Here is a 23,101-nt window from a genome sequence, read left to right on the forward strand (position 1 = left end):
CTGTGAAAAAAGAGATGGGTTACTTTTATCGCACACTTCAAAAGCGGCCCCAGTATGAGTGGGACAGATATGTCCCACATTTCTTAGTATCGCTAATTTACATCTGGAGTTCACTTCTGCAGTTAAGAGAGTCTTAGCCATTCCTCAGGCCACTCGAAATATTAAAAAAGTTGGAGGCTTATCAAGGTTAAGCCAAGTGGATGCGAAACAGCCTTCGTTTTGCATTTTTATTATTAACGTCCGTAGCGTTTGGAGGCATCTTGACCGCATACACGCCCGGCGCAAAGACGCTGGCGCGGTTGCGGGCACAGGGACTGACGCGACGGCGGGCGCGCGCCGCTTCATCCCTGGCGTGACGTCACATATCACGTGATGCAGCGATGTTGGCGCCGCCGCCGCGTCGCGCGCGACGGCGCGAACCGAAGCGTGGAGGCCTCCGCCGGGCGACGTCCGACGGCGCGATATGAGGCCCCATCTGCAGCCGGTGTGACGTCATCACGTGACATCACATCATGTGATCTCACTTCAAGGTCAATGGTGGCCACCGCCGGGCGTCGCGCGAAGGCCCGAAACCTACGTTAATATGCTTCGCATAAAATGTCAATTCAAAATTCGCATTGGAAATGTGGTCGCGTTACGAAGGGCAGACTGGCTGGGGGTCGCTAAAAGTATTAGCTCTTTATGGAAGATGATTTCCACGTATCCATGTTCTGGAAAAAGATGAATAAAAACGAATAGTAGCCTAGACGTAGAGATTACAACTCTTCGCACGTGATAAGTTACAGACGAAATGAAGACGCCGGCTGTAATAAAAGCGATCGCATGTAATGATTGTGCTAATATGTATTTATAGAGAAGACACAAGGCCATATATTGTTCGCTGTTCACTGAGTACTGATTTAAATTTGAGATACACTGGCTGTGCAATGATGATTAGATGGCGGCGCCACCACGGTTTCGTTTACGCCGATGAAGGAGGATATACAGCCTCCTTAGGAATTGTGAATAAAATGTGGGGATTTTTTCCACCTCAGAAAATATCTGTGCTTCTCATTAAGCACTTTTATTCCGCTCACAGTGTTCGTCACGTGTAATTGCAATGATGCGCTGCGTCGACAAGGAACACTGGCATGAGCCTCGAGCCGTATCTACTCTGCGAGGAAGAAGACTATCTCAAGGCACCACGGCTGCTTCGAAGGGTATTTGCAACGCTTCGCGGACCACTTTCTGAAGTCTTTAGCTCAGTAAGCGACCTCTGTATTGCTTTCCTCATCACTTGACTCATCCATGTTTCGTCTTTAGCCTGATTAGCTTGGTATGCTGTGTTTTTCATAACTGAAGGGTTTTCCGCTGATGCACTTCTGGGACACCCGGGTTTAACAAGTTTATTTTCTCTTAACTTCTGCTTTACCTCGACGTTCGTTCTAACGCCTTGCAATACTGCATGTAGTGTCTAAACTTCCGTTCTCAGTAACATACTAAATGATGCACACATCGCTAGCGATGCAAGAAAAATAGGGGCCGAGAGGAGAGGGGGGGGGGGGGGGGGGCAGGTAAAAGCAAATGGACTGCTAAAAGACACTGAAACTGATCCTTCAGAAGCAAATGTAGTCACGAATCGCCGTGTAATTCAAAACTATAGAATCTATCCGAGTCGGTGTTCTGTTCGCACTGCTGTAAGTGGACCCTGGTTCTCACTACCTGCAGCTGTGAGCAAGGGGTCGAAGAATGCCCATACGTAGGACAAACAACTTTGATGAGGCGTCTGCGAAGCAATTCCATCTGACTTGGGCATATGTGGGAATGCGACATATTGCTACTAATTCGCTTTCATTTCCACCCGGGACAACATGGAATAAGGAATAGCGAGAGGCGGGTCTCCGTGTACTGTGTGATGCCAGTGCGCGTTAAAGAAACCCAGGTGGTCGAAATTTCCGGACCCCTTCACTACGGCGTCCCTCATAGCCTGAGTTGCTTTGGGACGTTAAACCGCATTAAACCAACCCAAACCCCATTAGACGTCCTTGGGCTATCTGACACTTTATGAGGACGGTAAAGTGTGCTTAAGTCACAAGTTGCTATTTGTCCTTGAATGTGATAGGCGGCTAGTTAATCTCGACGAGATAATGTATAGCATACCGTTGTCTTATCCGAAAACAAACACAAATGCTGGTCAAATCTCATATTTCGCGGCATTGTTTACGCAACCTGAAACGCCGTATATTACTACATTGTCTTTTTTACGTAACAGTCGTAATCGCCTTGAAGGTGTCTCTACATTAAAGGTTTTTTTGAAGAGGAATCTGAACTCATATTTTTACCGCTGGAACTCGATCTACACGTTCCAAGCGTTCTTGGAAACTTCAAATTATTGACCCTGTGCGGCCGATTTCCCTAATTTAAATCTGATTTGCATCAGGCTCCCGCCTTTTTTTTTTAATTCCCCGCAAGCGGTGGGAGGAGTCGACCAACCTTTCACCCAGTCCCGTGGCGGCTTGCCGCTCTGCTATCGGCGGAGTGATACGCAGTGATCGGCGAAAGCAAAGAGACCAGGCGTATTTTTATTTCCGTGGGCCTAATTTGCAACTATGTAGTCTCTGACTAGACCTATTTATTCACAGAAACCTAAAAGAAACAAAATAAAAGCGAAAGCAAAGTCACCACGCGACGGCCTGAAAGGCACTCCATGCGTTGGTGCACTGCTCCCCCCGTATGCGGTGAATTTTTTGAAAAAAAGGAGGAAGCCGGACGTTAAACCGATTTAATTAGGGAATCTTGGGGAAAAACACAGCGCAACCCTCAGACAAGGACGAAGAAAGACAAGACCATACAGCGCTGTCCTTCGTCCTTGCCTTGGGAGTGCGTTGTGTTTTTCCCCAAGATAAACTACCAACTAGCCCGCTCTTCCACCCTTGCAAGTTAATTAGGGAAATCGGTCGCACAGGGCAAAAAAAAAAACGAAGTTTCTAAGAATTCTGGGAACGTGTAGATCGAGTTCCCGCGGCAGAAAGACGACTTCAGATTCGTCTTCAGTGCACCTTTAAAGAAATCGACCGAGAACACTGAACTCGGTGGTTTAAGGTCTTTTGGGTTTAGCATCCCGAGACAGCCCAGGCTATGAGCGACGCCGTAATGGAGGGAGCATCTTGAACTTGGTATAAATCACCTAGGCGCAAATAATTTTACAACGACACAAAAAGAGACGAGGAGACAACGGACGGAGGGAGCATGGTGTACGGTGAGCTAGAGTCACTGGCTCACGGAGCCCTCGCTTCCTGATAATTTTCTCCTCCTCTCTCTTCCCTCTCTCATCGCTCGGTTGTTGACGGAGAGACCGCTGAAGGGGCGCTAAGCGCATGCGCATTGTTTTGTGTGGGCTATTTGTCCGTTCATGAATCCTTCTGGCAGGATTTAATGTTGCGGCAAGCACATACTTCGGTAGGGGATCAGTGCACAAAATTTTCTTTTTCAGCCTCCGTGCCAGTGTCATGCTCGGTAGGGCCTTCCCGAAGCCTGCGGGCATCCTCAAGCCGCAAGGCTATAGCCAGGCCACGAATCTACATCTCTATGCACAACCAATGTACCCGCCACCTGAGTACCCACCACCTGAGTACCCACCACCTCCAAACCCACCCCCTCCAAACCCACCACCTGCGTCCGGACAAGCATCGCCAAGGCCGCTGTTGGTCGAACACGCTTTCATGCACAGCCTGCTGTTCGGAAGCGCAGGTAATAAGCCGCGACTGCTTAGATGCTGTAAAATAATTTATGCATGCACATGATACGTGCAGAACAATTAACAAAACATGACCCTTCTTTCTGCCATTGTAACTTCTACCAATAAATTGGAGACAGCGTTTTTACTTACAATTATTCTAAAAACGTGTGGGTACCGCCGTACCAGGGTGCCTCTAAAAAGGTTTTTCTCGGCCTATCACAAATCACGTTTCCGGTGGCTAGGTATTTAGGCGCTAGGCGAGTCCGAAGTCAGTACAACGATATTATTGTTCAGGAAGAAGTGTTGAGATGAAATTATTACCGCAATAACGAGTAGACATGCCCTTGTCTAGTGTCCCTGCCGTCGTGGCCGTCTGGTAGCTTTGTGATTCTGTGCCGATAAGCACTGCTTGAGCTATGCATTCCAACTGAGACCTTTAAGCGGTGTGTACGCCACAGTTGAAAGTCTACCTCAATGAAAAGAAAACATCCTGAGAAAGTCGAAATTTTTGACCTCTGCTCTTCATAGACGGAGTATTTTTCTTTAATTCTATTGTTTCAAACTTCCGCGTTTGTTCCGAAATAGTCTCTTATAGTTTCTTAGTTGCGTGAAACCCTAAATGCATCTAACCTATTTTTAGTGTATGTTATGATATGCAGCCAGGGATATCTAACTTTACCATGCTTTGAACTTGCAAGGGCGCCCGCACTTTTCAACTGAAAGTGTTTCATGTTTCGAAGCGCACACCCGTACTCTTCAGCCTTTTTTTTTTTTGCTTTTCCAGAGCCCAAGATGCATTCGTAAGTACATACTTCGGGCATCTATTCTCTATGATCCAGCGTTCTAGTTTTAGGTGGATTCGGAATTCTCGCAGAAACTTACCCAGGAGGAATATATTCAGTATGTGGCGCTAATTTCTTCATTCAGAAACGAATTTCCCCAACACGTAAAAATAAGAAAAGGACCGTACACCATAAAAAGTAAACTTATTCATTGCAATAAGTGCCCTCTACAAGTAGTTTACGCTGCTGTGGTGTAGTGTGCATTTCTATTTCCAAAAAAGTCCAGCGGTGTTAGCACACATCATTGTGAAAAACGAACTTAGTGCAGCGTCCGACACTGAGCGACATTATGTGTTAGTAGTATCAACAGATACGCAATAGCTAGCTCTGTCAGCGGGGAAGTAACACAGTTCTATAACAGCAATAGTAGCCTACTTATCATTTCAGGGAAAATCAACTGTGAACAGCTAATTTCAGTAACATAACCTCTACAGATGCTGCTAAACATTTATTTCTCGAGGACCTCCAAACTTGATCCAGTAATATCTGACTTCCCGGAGTCCGCATCATACTATTGAGCACTGTAGTGGAGTCAAATTATGCTGTAATGCGGTGGAGTAACGCTGTTGGGAATCCTTAAGGCGTATATATTCGCATGGCACGGGTCAGGGTCTTGTGTCAAGCAGCATGGAAAAACTAGAGAAACTCAGAAACTTTTGCTGGTATCCATGTATCTGTGCAGCTAAGGTACACCACATTTTTCGCGGAAATTAGTCGTCTAACACATGTACACAATCATCAGAATGCATGAGCAGAAACGGAAGCCCACAGCCCTGCTATTAACCTATAGTTTGCGACCGGACCTGTGGAGGTAAAATTTGGACTAGTGTTGCACTCTGTTTTGGTCAGTAGCACCAATGCACTCACAAGGCACCAATGAGCACACTTTTAAACGCGGTAACGTTAAAGGCGCCGTTCACCCGCAAATCCGGTGTCGGCGCTGTCAGCATTTTTCAGCGAAAAATCACAAGCATTGCTCTAGTAAGCGGTCCCCAATGAGCAACCTACGAGGCAGGTACGCCTCCTAGGTCTCGCGACCTTGCGGCATAATCACAACCTGCCCACCGGATAGTAAACAAACTGCCCACAGTGGCAGGTGGCAGATGAGTTAATGATTGCTCGCTCGCGAAGAGCAACCAGGCCCACACACGACCACCGTTTGGAGCAACTGCCATCCCAGGGCAGTGGTGCATCGCTTAAACGTTGCACCACTGAGTCAGTGAGCCAGGAGAGATAATGACCATCTGCATAAAGGGACATTAACCCATTACACTATCGCGTCGTACCCTTAAGGCGCAGCTTAAGTGTCTCCATTTTTCTCTCACTGTAGACCTTTGTTCTCGAGCAGGCATATATAGCAAAGTAAGACATGATGTTGGGCTAGTCGGTTCATGGTTAGAGCGAAACAAAACTGCGCGAAGAAGACGGGACAAAAGAAAGGCACGAATTTGTGTGAATTTGTGTGCGCTTTGTGTGTGTGTATTCGTGCCTTTCTTTTGTCCCGTCTTCTTCGCGCAGTTTTGTTTCGCTCTATATATAGCAAACCTGGCTGAATGCGTCAAGCGGCAACAAACATCTCCCTCTTCATCCTCTACGCAGGGAGAACAGCGCGGCGACATTCGTGACGTCCCTGTGCGCATTGCTGTTTTTCCTCATCAGCATCTCGGCCATCATGGTGTGGTTGGGAGGTCGTAAGCAATGACAACATTGCTGTTTTTTTTTTGTTAACGTGGCAGTTTGGGTTTGTTGGTTTGCCCTGACGGAAGCGTACAGCTCACTAAGTGACGATGAGACTAGAGAGAAAAACACATGGGACACATGAGCGCTAACTTACAACAGTTTATTTTCCAACCATGGGACCGAATATATATCAAGAGCATGGCCAGCATAACGCATGCGCGGCAGGAGGTATACTGTATTCATTTGATGACGCAGTACAGTGGCTCCTTGCCAGTAAGAACAATGGATGACTCTGACCGATTAGTAGCTTCCTTTGTGTCAAAGCCATCGGTTGCTTTTACTTGCAAGGAGCTATTGTAGCTGCGTCATCACATGAATACCCCGCCTGCTGCGTAAGCTTGATGCTGCCCATGCTCTTCACGAGTCTCGACATAAACTGTTTTAAAGGGAAACTGCATAGGTTTTAGAAATCAACGAGCTTAAGAGGGTCGAATGTGTGAAACTTGCAGGTAAAGCATGCGAAGTCTTTTTGGGCTAGCACTTGAAATAGCCAAGAAATCACCGATTAAAATCCGGACGCCCTTCAAGCTTCTCTGCAGCGTACAGCGCCAAGTGGGGGACGCATGATGACGTCATCGAAGGCATGGTTACATTTCCAACGCACAAACGCCTGCTTTGAAGGAAAAAAGCCAACGTCACCGAAGGCGAACCCTGCCGAGAGTTGTTTGGCAGCGTCTAAAGCGTCAGGGCAGGGTGTGGCGCACGACAGCGGTAATTTGAAATCATACCTTCCGTGACGTCACGCTGAATTTTCCTGCACTCCTCCGGTGCATTGAGGAGAAGCGCAAAATTCAATCGTCGATAGCGTTACTACTTTAAATGCTAGTGCGAAAACACTTGCCATGCTTTACCTACAGCCTATATAGATTTGAATCCTTGAATATCCCGAAATTCTCAGAAAAGTGCTGCAGCTGCCCTTTAAGTAAGCGTTACTGTGTACCATGCGTCTCCCTTTCTTGCATCCTGATCCTTTGGTGTGCTGTACGCTTCCATTCTTTTGGTTGTTACAAAGCTCTCGAATACTGTATTTACATGCTTATAACTCTAGCAAAACATTTCTAACAAATTTTTCTTGTGGAAAGACGACGTGCGAACCTATACCGGGCGTGAAATTTTCCCAGCCCGCAACGTCTGGCTTTCAGCCGTGTGGTTGATCATTTACGACACCGCCAAACGTCGAAGTCTCTAAGGGGCAGAAGTATCATTGCAAACTCTGCTAACCTCGGTAGCCTCACAGGCATCCTAGCAGCAAGAATATACTGCTCAGAAGCAGACCATGCAGTGTGGGGACTTTTGATGCAATCTGTACCTACTGACGGTGAAGAAGTAACGCCGACCAAAAGAAAGAACAAAAAACAACAAGACGTTTCGGCTCCCGTACGGGAGCCTTGTTCACATTGAAATCTAATTTTGTGAACAAGGCTCAATGTCAACAAGGCTCCCGTACGGGAGCCGAAACGTCTTGTTGTATTTTGTTTTTTCTTTTGGTCGGTGTTCCTTCTTCACCGTCAGTATGTTTGTCCCCGTACAGACGAGTTTTCGTCCAACTCTCGACTTCAATCTATACCTATGTGAAATGGTATGGAAGGAAGGAGGGGCACTAGAGGAGGGGTAGGGGAGCAAACTGCTTACGGGCTACTTACAGCGGTTCGCTTCCCTACGTTCTCCACTAGGAGATGAAAATCAAAACCTTGAGTTCATGCGAGTTGCCCGCACACTCTCGAGTAGCTTGTTAATGTTATAGTTGATCCAGTGCTGTAAAGACGAGGGTAGACCTGTAATTTGGTCGGCTTAAGCTAGAGGTTTTCTAGCTTACAAGCACGTTTGCGACCATATGATAAGTCCTCTGATTCGGTAGGCTACTATCAAGCTTCGGAAGCTGTAGAGCGCGAGTATTCTGAGATAATAAATATAACAGCATGCCTCTGGAAAGATTCGTTCTTAGTGGTGAAGTAGAGGCTAACTTGGTCAGGGCTGCCAAGTAGTTGCGGCGTATTATTTATTAGGCCAGGTTAAAATGGTGTAGGGAAGCTTTTAACGTTTGCGAAGAGCGAGTTCGAGGCTAGCAAATGCTATAGTGATGTTATTATGGGGATGCCATGTGTGGCCTATTTGAAGATACACCTCAAGATACTCCTTTGCACTCTTTAGTTAGACAGTATTGTTGTGAATAAAATTTTGGGATCTAACCTCCGGAAGCGACACATCAGCTATGAGGCACGCCATAGTCGAGGGCTTTAATTCAGACCACCTGGAGTACCTTAAAGTACGCTGACATCGCATAGCACACGGGCGCCTTTTGAGTTTTACCTACATCGAAACTCGGCCGCTGCGTCCGGCACTGAACGCGGGTCTTCCGACTCAGTAGCCGAGTAGCTCAACCACTGAGCCACTGCGACGGCTTATTGTTTTCATTAAGTGGTTGGAATGCGAGGTTGACTGCGTGTAAAATATATTGCCTTTGTTTTAGGGACGTTTAACGCTGTTAACTATGATGCACACCTTGAGTTTAATGTAACGGGGTCTGGGAGCCTTTGCCGGTGCTGAACGAGACGGCTGAGTTATGTGGTGCTCTGATGGAAAAGGGGGCATTCAAGTACCTACCCCAGCAGCACAGGTCATCGTCCCAATATTGGAAACATATTGGCAAAGACCTGTCCCACAAAGGCCCAGAGTGAAGCCATCCATTTGCAATATTGGGACGATTACCTGTGCTGTTTGGGTATGGTGTCGTGAAACTTCCAACATTATGTCTCTTGGTCATTTGCGTACTTGCTAGTCTGACTGAAACTTGGTATGAGCTAATTAGCTTGGGCATTGGTAGTGCATTGTTATACCAGCGCCGCTTCTTTGAATACACGTGCAGCTTTCACCAACCCTGACACCGATACCAAAGACCAAACCGACGTGGGCGTACGCGTTCCCCTTGGCCCTGCTCCCCCCATGGTAGTGGAGCTGCCGGAGAGGGGCGAAGACCCGACTACCACGACTGTCGAGTCGTCCACAACGACAGTCGCGTCGAAGACGACGACTTCTTTGCGTCCGAACGGTCAGTTCGAGCTAGTGTAAGGTACTGGGTACTGCCGTTTAGTACGCTGCTTAGTACCCGCACATACTGGTATGATTTACGGTTTAGGGGGTCTAACGTCCCAAATCAACTCACGCTATGAGAGCCGCCGTAGTGAATGGCTCCGACAATTTCGACCACCTGGGGTTCTTTAACGTGGTGCACTGACATCGCACAGCACACGGGCCTCTAGAATTTCGCCTCCATCGAAATTCGACCGCCCCGGCCGGGATCGAACCAGCGTCTTTCTTGTCGGCAGCGAAGGGTCATAACCACTGAGCCACCGCGGCGGCCCTGTCCATAATAAACATGCACATGTAGACAAGTTTCTAGGAGCTTTGTACACCACAGGTGTTATGATGAGTGGAATGATGAAAAATCAAAAATAAATCATATCAACTTTGCTCGATGAAATGACATCAGATAGAAATAAATGAATGAGCAAGTAATTCGTGAAAAGTTTAGCTTAAAAAATCAAAACCCCGCATAAATAATTGGTTGAATGTTTGATAAGAATTCCAGTTAATCTGCTCACGAGACTAAATTGATGAGCTGTGAAGTGCGCAACGCAACACTTAGCGATAGACATCACTCTGTGACGCACGTATCATGTGAGCTCCTTTGTCGTACATCGGGAGGAGCACCGAGCAACGAAGACACCAGCGGTGGCGAGACAGAGGTGGCGGCGCATGACATGAATTGCAGGGCGTTTTTGTGAGCGGTTCACAGCGTACAACCGTAGACGATGCTGGACCAGCGACGTGCCTGTCCAACATGTTCAGTAGCAAAGGGCAGGAGAGTATCTGCCACTTAGCATGCCCAATACTAACCCAGCTAGTTTTGTAAACGTCTACACTATACTGTGGCTCAGTAATTCTAGACCTCATTTTTCTTCTCATGTACGTACTAAGTATTCTTCTTGACACCAGAGAAGACAGTGCGTCATTATGCGCTCGTGATATGGCGGAGATACGCATTTGCGGCGCTCGTTCGCAGTCCCGGGGCACGAGACTTTGCTCTGCATCTACGGCAAGAAGACGAGGACGGACGCGGTGATGGCCGAAGACGGCCTCTGCGATTACGCCTTCTTCGACTCGCTGTACCAAAGCGACGAAAATACACTCGCCGAGCGAAGCCAGTTTGGGCAAGACCTGAAGACCTTCTTGCGTGCTGCCGACAGATATACCAGGACTGCACTCGGATTGGCGTTCGCTTTCCAGTGAGTCTGCGTTTCATTTCTTCTTAGCAGTGTGAAAATATATGCGTATTCGCATTCCCCTGTTATTTACGAAAATTAAATACACCATAGAAACTCGTAAGGAGGTGTAAATAAAAAGTTGAATAATTGCTGTTGGGTATTGATCTTGGGTAGTTGATAGTCAGTGCCACCAAACGGGTTCGGCTATTGAATCGCCTTAGTTTTGCTCCTCGAGATGTCTTGTCATACCCATTTCAAATGTAAGAATGGGGAGTGCATTCATGGTTTGTTTTATGGGTGTTCAGCGTCACAAATCAACTCGGGCTGTGAGGGACGCCATACTCGAGGGCTCCGGAAATTTGGACCACCTGGGGTTCTTTAACGTGCACTGACATCGCACAGTCCACGGGCCTGTTGATTTTCGCCTCCATCGAAATTCAGCCGGCGCGGCCGGGATTGAACCTGCGTCTTTCGGGTCAACAGCCGAGCACCATAACTACTGAGCCACCACGGCGGCAGAGGGCATTCATTCCATGGTTTAGGTTACCTAGCTTGACCATTCGCGACGCATCATTCATGGGCAGCTGAAGCGAGAATGGTGTCGTCTGTGATGTTAAGCACAGGAGTTACTGCTGCTATCACTGTCGCTCTTACTGTTTGCAGCTACTAATTTATTTTCTTCTCGGGCGTTCATTATTGTGCGATTCACGTGTTGCGCAGCGACATGGTGCGGGCTTCTGCGGATGCGCGCCAGACGAACCCGAGTCCGATGGAGCAGTTCTGGCGCAAGAGAATCTTCCACGTCGGAGTACTGGACACGCCAGAAACCGTGGTCGGAAGGCAGATGCTGGCGTCCATCACGCTGCTCCAAGTGAGGCCGGCTGTCCCTTTCATTTCACTCGAAGCCTAAAAGCGAAATAATAATGCAGATATGCCTAATAAACAGTCGGTACAAGGGCGGCCGAAATGAATTCCTTGAAACTGCTCACCGAGTAACTGGTTACGGATCGGCCGTATTTACCTGATCCTAACGCTAACTTTTCACTCGTCTACTCTCGAAACAGCATGTGCGTTACGATCGCTTGCAAAACCACGCTAAAATCAGCCTCAGCGTCATTGCTATCACAGTATGCTGTTAAGCCTTTTAGCGGTGTTAGTTGCAATGGCTGCAATCTTGAAGATGTTAGGCAGAACTAGCTTTTTTATACATAAAAACAGCCACCCGAAATTTTGCAGCCGGTCCGCAGGGCCGGTGCCCCGCCCCCATGAGCATTCAAGAAGCATCTGTAAATAAAAAAGGAATATAGGCGATTAATGGAATTGCTGCGGTAGAGTATGCGTTAAAATTAGTTCTCCGTTGGATGGAGCAGCCGGTGAGGCTGACGTATTCAAAGTGTGCGAACGGGTGGCATGATAACCGTGTGACTTGCCGTACCCCCGCTACTCTCTCCCGAATCAATCCAGCGCACTGTGACACACCGTACTCCCTCTCCACTCTCCTCCGCCAGCTACCCTTCAGCTCTCCCACCCTCTTTTCGTCTTCCTTCCCCACCTTTTCCTCTTGCTCCCTTCTCTCAAATTGGAAAGGAAGATTGCTTTCTCACCTCTTTATCTTCTAGCAACCGATACTTCATACGGACGGAAAGATTTTTCCAACATGGGGCTTCTAAACGCTAGAGCCTTAAAAAAACAAAAAATAAATCGTCGAAATGGCTCCAATAACAAATATTGCTCATTATTTAAACGGCTTGCTTTCTCTGGCAGTTGTTTTGCCAGATGTGCGGGTGCTTATGCAAGATAATACATATTTGCGACGTTACTTCCGGTAACCTCCGGAGTGCGCGTCTCGCCTCAGTTCGAAACTACAGGACCATTGGCAGTTCAGCTTGCCGCTTCCCAGGCTAGTCGGCCGGGTCACACGCGAGTACTTAATGCCTGAAAAGTACGCTGTTTTGTCGCCGTCGACCTTCATTTACTTCCAACTGCTGCCCTTGAAAGTGGATTGTTGCTTTATGATGCACTGACCGCAATGACAGACTAGAACCATCAACTGAGCTACGAGGAGTTACGAGGGAGCAGATACGACTGAAAATTCAGGCGCCTGCACAAACTGCGCTTTTTCTGGGTTTCGCGAACACGAAAATTGGACGTGCATTAGAATCCAGTAGTTTCGATGTTATGACTTTCTCTCTGTTCGTCTTCTTGTCCAAGCTCTCTAAGAAGCCCATCATTAGAATGCAGTAATTTCGGCGCTGTGACTTTCATTAGAATCTACTAATTTCGAGCCCATGACTTTCTCTCTGTTCGTCTATGTGTCCAAGCTCCCTTACAAACCCATGCGTTTTACTAGGGTATATTTTTCTTTTATCCAATTTCTTCCTGTGTTCAACTTCCTCTTCTTCCCAAGGTCACCTGAACAACATAGACAACGTACTCTTCAGCCTATCATAGAAATTAAAGCAGGGTGACAATGCAAACGAAAGGAAAAAGAAGGACGTGTCATTCCTGTAGTATTTATCCTGTCCTGGATTTTTGAGACAAGTACTGCACAGAGCGAGAAAGAGATGTTATTCGGTTATCAAGGATACCGCCTACTATAACCCATCTCCACTGGATAGCATTAATGCCTTACAGTGCTGCATGCTATCTAGCCCCGTTAGAAGTACACAATTTGCTGCTGAGCCTGGCCGAAGAGCAACAAGTAGTTGACGAATATGAAGACCACCACGACGAGTGAATACGACAGGTTTTATGGCAGCGCCTGCAAGAGAACCGCATAGAAAATAGACGCTAATGCAAGAAAACTTGGTTTGTAGTTGAATAGCTTTGACTGAGAATTTCTCTACATCTGGTAAGTTAGTCTAAGCCGTGTGCAGTTTCATGAAATGCTCATCCGGGCATTCAGTAGTTTTTCTTGGTAAATATTAGGTATGTCTCGTTGATTTTACTATTCCTTTTCTCTGGTATATTCAGTAATTTCACTACGCTGTTTTAAGGTTTTCAGTTATTATCGATATGTATTCACTTGGTTTCCCTTTATATAGGTTCGAAATCGATGGAAATGTAAATGTTTTGAGGGAAAGTTTCTGGTCAATTCAGTTGACATTTTATTTTTATACTCATATATTTAGCAAAGGGTGCACAATAAAGAACCACAGGTGGTCGAAATTTTCAGAGCCCTCCACTACGGCGTCTCTCATAGCCTTAGTCGCTTTGAGACGTAAACCCCATAAGACCAAACCAACCAGTGTTTGTATTCATACATCACGGGCTGTATTAGGTACGCGCTAATATCCTAATGGATTTTTATTTAAGTGCGGTTACTGATTCATGCTTACATTTTGAACTTAAATGATGCCGACATTGTGTGGTGAGCAGTAAACTTTTTCAGGCTCTTTCTTAGCTTTTATCGCCTGCCTACTCTCGCATATGCGAGAAATGAGTTAGTTTCGGATTTCAACGACACGCAGCCTTTCTCAGAACTATACAGCTAAGGCAGTTTTTTTTTCTAAACTGTGTAGCGGTGCATCTCCAGCATCCCTCAAAACTTCAGGGGGTGGGGACTAGAGTTGCTCTCTAGAACTCTAAGAATTCAAAACAAGCCGCATGGCATGGCTGGAAAGCAAACCATCTGAGTCAAAGATGCAACCAAACAACGTAATGGAATACCATTGATCAGGTTAACCCTGGCTTTCCCGGATTAGCTTCTAAGCCTGTTCTTTTTTCCTTGCAGATGTTACACGACCTTGCCTCGGCGCGGGGCTATTCTTCACGCACAGTGCTTGCCGCACCGACTCCACATAAGGACTGGGCCACCTTCCTTGTCATCCTGGGCAGGTCAGTTCTTCAGGCCATGCCACGAAGTTGCACTGCCGACCATAGTGTTACAGCGGCACATATAAACGTACGCTCATCTAGATACAACTAAAATCCGACGCGTTTCGGGACACGAACGGGTAGCCCGTTGACTCTGAGCGCAATCTAGATCATTAGCTGAAACGATGTCGATTTGTCCGCGCTGTCGATGCAGAGAGATCGCTTAGCGTGTGTTGTCGGTCACATACAAACGATCGTAGGCAGCCTGCGGACGCTTACTGGAGTCGGGAAAATAAACCCCTTTTCACCATGATTTGACCGAACAAATTTCCTAACGAGCGTGGGTAGATATCTCGTAGGATTTCACGCGTCCTCTTGACCATGTGCCGAAGTATAGAAAAAGAAGGTATAGAAAGTCGATTTAGCGAGCACTCATAGTGAACCCGGGAACCACAGGGGCATGGAAGCGTCTTTTTACTGTCATGTTATAGCAACGATGCCTTTACTATTCACGCAATGTTCACTCCTCCCTGCACAGGTATTTCGCATACATTGGATTCCATCGCGGTAGTACAGGCGCAGAGTACAGGAGAGATGCTACGATAGCTTAGACGGGAGATGGCTTAGCATCGCCCTCGTGTGCAAGAGGACTGTCGTTCGAATCTCATATTCTTCTCAGGATTACAAAGAAAAAAACTGTAGAGCTGAGCTTACCGCCTTAGCGCATTATGAAGTGAAAGCTGCTATAGCTTTGACTTAACCATTTAGCCCTGTCTTTGAACGTGGCCTTTGGCCATGGTTGGCAGGCGGCGGCCAATGTATTTGATTACATGAACTTAAATAGATCGAATTAAATATATTTGAGTAAACTACTTCAGTGCCTAATTAAGGTCTTATGGCTGGCGCTGTAGGTTCCACAGTAGAATACACGACTATATGAGTAAAGCTAATCTATAACAGTTTTCACAGTAAAAAAAAAGACTCAGTGTTGATCGAACAATATAATCAGGCCAGGGGGACGGCCTGAACCTGGCGACCAGCACTGACAACGCATCCCCTCACCTGAACACACAGTAGAATACACGTCTATATGACTAAAGCTAATCTATAACAGTTTTCACAGTAAAAAAAAAAACTCAGTGTTGATCGAACAATATAATCAGGCCAGGGGGACGGCCTGAACCTGGCGACCAGCACCGACAACGCATCCCCTAACCTGAACAGTATTTCGCCATCCTGGTGTAGTACTCTGTCACCAGCGCTCATATGAATACGCTACTAGGGTCTCAGGGCCATAGGTAAATTGGTTTATTGTTTATGGGGGTTTAACGTCCCAAAGCGACTTAGGCTGTGAGGGACGCCGTAGTGAAGGGCTCCGGAAATATCGACCACCTGGGGTCGAAGGTGTAAAGCTTTAGAGAAGGTGTAAAAAAATGTACGGATTTCTACGTTCCAGCACTATCAGACATTAAAACTACGAGTACTCAAGCCCACGTTTCGATTACAGACTTACGGTTTCAGATAAAAAAGAACAGATGTAATTCGGTTCCTTAATGTACTGTGTGCCACCCAGTTCGGATAAGAGTCTTTAAATGTCAAGTGTTTACGCCTGTTGGCCTGTAATACATAGCAGTAAAACATATAAACAAGCTGAAGAAAACTCACAGGGCAGGACAGTTACCGCAGTGTAACATGACATACAGCGACAGCTGTCGAGGTATTTCTGTTCCACGGTTTCATGATTGCGGCGCATTCCACGCACTCCCAATACCCTCCTCCTCCAGCAGTATCCGGCGTCTGTTAGTTAATTATGCTTTCGTCAAACTGTCTTCCTTCCAGGGTAACCAACCACTCTTCTATTTCGGAGTCCTCCTATCTTGCCACCCGTTCCTCCTTCCGCGAGCTGGAAGACCGCATGATTGTAATTCCTGGAGAGTATCAGCGAGATACCGGAAAAGCAATGGAGCATTTCAGCAATGAAACTGTCTGCTGTTATCTGATGAGTGCACTGATACTGCTAGGTTTCAGAGCTCTGCAAAGACGCTCCTCCTGTACCCTCTCCTGCTTGGGCAGCGGCGATTCTTCCAGGATTTTGAAATAAATACAAAATCTTAAAATGATTACCTGTGTGGTCATCAATGCGCAGGAATTTGGGATACTACCCGGACATGTTCGTTGTGCATGGCCACTACACATTCGGCGACAACGTTGCTGGCAGCTGCGCCGTGATGCCTCCGACCCGTTACTCGGCGGTGGCACTGCCGGACGTGCTTTTCCAGGAGTACCAGTTCGACCTGGTGAGCCTTCGCGGGGCAGTGACGGTATTGGACTGAACGTTCGAGAGGTCGTTCAGATGCGCCATAAAAACGCGCCAGAGGGGACGAGAAGCATGAGGAAAGAAGAGTGGGGAAAAACAGGAGAAAGCCTCGCCTGAATGCAACCTGCTTGGACGTATCTGGCGAAAACACCCAGGAGATGCTTTGCCCAATTTTCGATAAGAGTGCAGTTTAAAGATGCCCTGGTGGTCGCGGGGGTGCTTTCTTTCTTCGTCCGTTCACCCCTTCCTTTATACCCTTCATCATGGGGTGGATCTCGTGTCAAATATGAGACTCTCAGCGGCCTTTTCTTTTCCGCTTGTCCCATCCAGTGCCTTCCTTGATTGACACAAAGCACTTTTTTCTAGGTCTTGTGCCGAACCAGGATAAGCACATAAACACGTGGCCTTTATTGTATCGGACCAAACCCGCCGTTTGAAAAGAAAGGAAACGCTGTACGCTGTGTCTCGTTACCAAGTGTAGGCATAAATCTGAAATGCATTACAGGAGAGCCGCAGCGCGTTCTGAGAGGGGCTCCGCAATGGTGTCCACATGCATATTTTTTCGCGTGATAATTATCGCAAGCCAGCAAGGGCTCGTTTTCCGCTTTGCCAGTTGTATAATCGGCATTTAGCTCTGATTTACCAGCAGCTTTGAAGGCTTTCTTGGTTAAAAGTTGTGAATCGCAGCCTTATGTGGCCCATAGGTCTTACATTTAGTGTTTCATTTCGTTTTGTTTGATATGCCAAATTGTGAGCTGAATCTTGATGAAAGTAGTGCGAAGAGGGGAAGAAAACAGTCTCAAATGCACGGCCTGACATGGCGGCGCAACTGGCCTTCCTATGGTCACCGCATCCACTACGGCCATGCGAACGGTACAATGCCCCGCCCAGTTGAGCAAACACAGCACAGTTTCCACAGACGGAAGTACTGTATTATACTGCACTTTATTCATATTGAGAAATAGTACTGTATATGGAGCTAAAAGCTAGAGTGCCCATCTAGAAGGCCCTTAAGCCGAGTAATGTGAGAACTAGGAAGATCATACGGGCTTATACATGTATATATACACTGCTAGGCATATCGCGACAGAAATACAGATAACGCCGAAAGAGTTAGTCACGTACATCGAACAACGGTTCGTGATCCGTCATTCGTCGGCGTCGGCCCTGGTCTCACAGTGCAACACGGGCGTAGTGCGAGTTTGTGCAAGAAGATGGCATCGTGGGAATCTACGTCCAGCGTGACGGTATTCCTCATGAATTACGTCACTGGAAGCAGTGACCAATGAGAGAGTACCAAATCTCATTTAAATGGAATGAACTGTTACAATATTTGATGCTCAGAAAACCGTTCCAAGGTGGGTTGTATCTTGACGTGCCATAAGATTAAGGATATCAGAAACTACTTTCTCCGTCTTACGCACTGAGTAAATGCCGAGTTAGACATGGATTATTAGTCTGCTTTTTTTAATTCGAGGTTGATAGAACTTGATAAGTCTAATAAGCGAGAAGCAGCTAGCGTAAACAGACTTACATTGTACATAACTATGCAGGATTGTTTAAGCGCGAACTTAATTTCCTCAGAATTTGACCAGTACAACATAAATGGTATAAAAAGTGGAAAATGTTGCCAACGCTATCATCCACAAAATTTACCAAGCCATTGTCGCAGTACTCGAACTAAAAATGTCGCACAGGTTTTAAACCTTGAGGCATCCCAGTGACCGCTTTCAAACTAATTTACCGCAGGAGTCTGCCCCGTCCAGTATTCGCGAGCTCCAAGACAAAAATGTGTCAAGCCGGGGGTTCGTGTCGGTGACCATGAAGGGCCGCTGGACGTCGCCGAGTGTGGGGGAGAGGTTCGAGTTCTATTCACTGTGCGACACCAACCCGAGTGCAGTCTCATTCGGCAGCTACACGGAGGTGAGTCAGCACGAAAGCATCGAGGTTTGGAGGGATCGCTGGATCTAATATACGTCCAGCTGTTCAGCAATTTATTTATTTATTTATTTATTTATTTATTTATTTAAACATACTGCTAGCCTCACATTTGAGGCCGTTGCAGGAAAGGGACACATTACACATTGAAAGCAACAAACTTGAAGTAGGCACGGTCATAAGCAATTTGAACTGATGAGGCAGTAGATATACATTCTATCTTGGTTTATACAAACGCTAAAAATTGCAATAAGAGGAGTAAATGATAGGTTAGAATATTTAACACACGAAAACAAAAACAAAAAGCTAAAAAGTGCGTACATATTCAAGAAGCAAATGATAAGACGCATCATCTTTTGACAAATATCAAACAAACAAACAGACAACGAAATAAAGAAGCAACATAGCGCGCATGCGTCTGCTATACAGCATTGCTTGATATGTAAGCGATGAAAGTTTCGAGTGATGCGCAATTGGCAGCACCGCTAGGCAAGCTGTTCCACTCACGGATCGCTTGTGGGAAAAATGAGTATCGGAATATGTCGTTGTGGAATCTGTGTTCAGTTAAATGTTTAGCATGATGTTAAATGTTTATTGATTGATGCCGACAACTGTTGTGTCGATAATTTGCTACTGAGTGGTCTTGATGCGTATCTTGTTGTGCGCGCTAATGGACTTCCAGGCTATCATTTGGAAAAGATGGTATTGGGAGTCAAAAATGCATTCATCTATATACTTACTTACATACACTGCGTCAAGTTTGGGTCTAATGCAGGAAGGGGGAAAAAAACCTCAAAAATCGCGTAATCAACAGTCAATGCCACGATCATAAATTTTCAGCGATATTCAAAAAGTGTGCTAATTGAAGTGAGCGTACATCACGAGGCAGCGCTCGACCAAAAATTTGAACTTGCCTGTATACGCATCAGTAGGACACGTACTAAATGAATGACAGATCCATGTACACGACAGCTTAGAAAATTGCAAGTAATCGGGGAATAGAGCAAAACAGGATCAATGAACAAGAGTGTGGAAATATTCTAAACATTACCGCGACAAGTACAAATGAGGAAATGACCTAAGGTAGGAAGTGTTGGTTACGGGGGAAAATTCGTCATACTTCCACAAATAAACCATACAGTTTTGATCTGGACTGATTCAAGTTTCATTGATATAGGTCTGTTTATGAGAATGCCAGATTATATACCCATACTCCAAAATTGGACGTGTTATAGTTTCGTAAGTCAGCAACTTAGCTTCTTGGGGGGGGGGGGGGGGGGGGGGGGGGGGGGGGGGGGGGGGGGGGGGGGCGACACAAAGGTACCCGATCCTCCATTGCTTTTCTGATTTCAGGCACCCGATCCTCCTGATTGCGTTGCTACAAATCGTGTTACTGTCTTCTGACCAAGTAAAGTTAGAAGAAAAAAAACAAGAGAAAACTTCTCATTCAGACACATTTAGAAGAGTTTACATTGAAAGAGTAGCTGTAAGAAGACTGTTCAGTGCGACTGCATAATGAAAATTTTTCATTTGCAAAGTTTTCGCACCCTGAGTAAAAAGATGAAAATGACGTGTTTAATTGGCCGTGATCTCCAGGGGTGCTAATTGGACTATATAATACACAGTCATATGCATAGGAACATATTTTAGAGACAATGTTTTGAGGTAAATCATTGATATATTAATAATAGACGGTCTTCTGTGGTGCCCACGATAAAACGTTTAGGGTTTCAGATGAACAGGAGATGAAATGAACGTACTGTGTGCGATTGGGAAGAAAACTTGATATCCAATTTACCAATGACGAGTTCTTAAGTATAGTGTTCAGCTTACAGGAAAGTTTCCTGTGGCAGTAATGTAAAAAGTAGCACGTGAGCCCATGAAGATGCGGACTGATCGAGCACCTGTGGCTGTTTTGAAAGCAGGAGGTACTCTCTTTCGCAAGAATGATAATACATTTCTGCAATTTTTAGTGCAGAAAATTTTAAAAACAGTCAAACCAATTTCGAAACTGTAATGCGCACCGCAAAAGCACTTGGAATGCCCAGGAGCAACATCACTTTTTAAAGCAAAAGGAACGAAAGCACGCCAGACCGTGACTTCATACAACATCCATGGGCTCCCGTGTTTCCTTCCCTATAACTTCTGCCTGTACATATCTGCAATATGCATTCTGTCGAAACTGAAGGCAACCACGGTTTTCAAACTTCTAGTGACCCCACTGGGTGGTTTTTAAAATTGCTTGGCCTAGACTTGAATAATTCTTAGTTTGCCCTATTAATAACCAGGAATAATTAACGAAATTTTCGCCTCTTGTCTTCAGGAATGCAATGTTAAAGGAAACCTGTGAATAACTCTCCTATTCACTGACGGACTTACTAGCTAACCAACCAAGAAAGCAAGCCGTCAGATAAATACTTATCACCGTTCTCGCAGGTATGCAAAAACAGCAACTACGCGCCTCAACTGCAGTACAAACCTGACCACTACGCCGTGCTGACGCATCATACAACGAGGCGCCGTGCCTTCGCTTACGACAACGAAGAGGGACTTTGTGCAAAGGTATTGCAAGTGCCGGCCATCTACATAGCCCAGTTTTTTAGCGAAAGCTGTTTATGGGAGGCCATTCGTTAGCGATCCCTTTTGAGCCCGCGGACAGTTTAACTCGGCGCACACCAGGGCACCTGAATGTAGTACGGGTTAGCGGTGCGAATGCGAGATGGCGCTACAAACGCTCGCAGCGGCTTCATATTCATGAACTGCTTGGGATGCCTTACGCGCACCCTAAAGACCTCATTTTCGATATACCCGCCGCGGTGTCTCAGTGGCTTTGACGTTCGGTGGTTTATTTAAGGGTTTGAAGAACTGGATAAAACAGCGCAACAGAAGACGAGACAAGAAAAGGACAAACACCAGCGCTGGTGTTTGTCCTCTATTCTCGCCTTCTGTTGCGCTGTTTTATTTAGTTCTTCAAACATGTACCAACCAGTCCATATGTGCCCCATTCTGGAATTTATTTCAAGGTCACAGGATGGAATCCCAGCTCGGCATCCGTATTTCGATGCAGGCGAAATGAGAAACTTCACGCGGAGACCCACTTCCATTGGGTGCTGGAAATGCGACAGCATAGGTCGCTGTTGATGCCTTTACCGGAAGTGGCGTCACTATCCAACAACCAATGGGAATCGTCTGGTCGATGTCGTCACTGCCCTCCAGCCAGGGCGAATTTTTGTGACCGACAGCGTATTTCGGCCCCATGGCGCATTAAATATGTACCGGTAGTGGGCGATTTCAGCGCACGTTGAATAGCCCCTGGTGGTGTGAATTAACCCGAAGCCCTCCTCCACGCCTCCCCTCATAGCCAGTGCGCCAAAGCGGGCCGTTAAACCTCACATATCCCTCACCAGTCAAGAATCCAGTGGTCGAACAAGTGTAACCAAAAAACACAGTTGACCAAAAGTAGCCTAGAATGCCTTTTACAAGGGAGTGAAATCAGCTTTCGAACTCGATCAAAGTATGCCATTGACCAAGAATGTTCCAGGAAAACAACTAGCAAGCTGTAATCTATTGAGGCTCTTTCGGACGGCTGGTATTTCATTTCATTTGTTCTATGCTTACGGACCCGAAGGCATTTCATATATCCTGTTCGAAATTAAAGACTCACTGCTCATGTATATTTCCCATCCCTTATCTTTCTTTATATATTGTCACCAACTTTCTTTGACAGCGTCAGTTACATTACGGCGTCCCCGCCCCCCCCCCCCCCCCCTTTACATCTCGTGATCGTCGTTCGCGTATACTGACGGCATCATGGCAAGATTACACGTTGCATCATCGGGCACGTAATCCATTAGTTGACAACTAGTTAAGTAAGCCATGTAATGAGATCCCTCACATATTCCTATGCCTCATAAAACTTGTGTCTGTTGTTAGAGCCACTGCTGATAATGTATTGGTTGCGCAACCTTAGCAAGACGGGACGTAAGGCACACAAAAGGACAGACAAGGCGCAGTGCGCTTTGTCTGTCCTTTTGTGTGCCTTACGTCCCGTCTTGATCGCGCAGTTCGTAATCGTTCTCTATGTATATATATACCCTGTGTAACAATACATAGAAGCTCCACATGCATGTAGTTTGTCGGCTACCCTACTTCAACAAAGAGCAGCAGTAAATTTCAGTGAAACCATGCTTTCTTTTTCTTTTCACCCAGCTATGCAAGGTCAAAGGTGAAGTTGGAGACGTGATCTTCGGCATCGCCGTCTACGATGTCGATTTCGACGACTACGCCAACGAGTGTTCGTACTTGAACACGTTCGGTTCTCACAGCCGGCTAAAAACGCTCCGAAGAATCGTCGACTACTATAAGACTCTGGCCAGTGATGACTTCGACGAGAAGTCGTGCACGAGCATCTTTGGTTGAGGGCGCTGCGGTCGTTGTTCCGACTGAAGCGGGAATACAGCGCCCG

The 23,101-nt window shown here is 46.4% G+C and overlaps 1 protein-coding gene across 1 annotated transcript; it reads left to right on the forward strand.

Moving 5' to 3' along the window:
• The first annotated feature begins 3,488 nt into the window (after positions 1-3,488).
• On the forward strand, positions 3,489-23,101 carry LOC149348405 (uncharacterized). Its single transcript, XM_089541751.1, has 11 exons — positions 3,489-3,729; positions 4,503-4,518; positions 6,160-6,237; positions 9,141-9,287; positions 10,365-10,586; positions 11,286-11,436; positions 14,299-14,402; positions 16,528-16,678; positions 18,448-18,621; positions 21,073-21,198; positions 22,846-23,101. The coding sequence occupies exons 1-11, from the start codon at positions 3,489-3,491 to the stop codon at positions 23,053-23,055; spliced, it is 1,620 nt and encodes a 539-aa protein (XP_089397877.1). The 3' UTR covers positions 23,056-23,101.

The sequence above is a fragment of the Amblyomma mixtum genome, chromosome 4 (assembly GCF_055824585.1).
Source record: "Amblyomma mixtum isolate Tamu chromosome 4, ASM5582458v1, whole genome shotgun sequence".
NCBI classification, from domain to species: domain Eukaryota; kingdom Metazoa; phylum Arthropoda; class Arachnida; order Ixodida; family Ixodidae; genus Amblyomma; species Amblyomma mixtum.

What these genes read in the sequence shown, in the direction of transcription:
- LOC149348405 (XM_089541751.1), top strand. Translation starts at nt 3,489, where the DNA reads ATGCTCGGTAGGGCCTTCCCGAAGCCTGCGGGCATCCTCAAGCCGCAA. An exon ending in AGCATCTCGGCCATCATGGT is followed by an intron (nt 6,238 to 9,140) that starts GTGGTTGGGAGG and finishes TTGTTATACCAG; the next exon opens with CGCCGCTTCTTTGAATACAC. An exon ending in CATTCGGCAGCTACACGGAG is followed by an intron (nt 18,622 to 21,072) that starts GTGAGTCAGCAC and finishes CCGTTCTCGCAG; the next exon opens with GTATGCAAAAACAGCAACTA.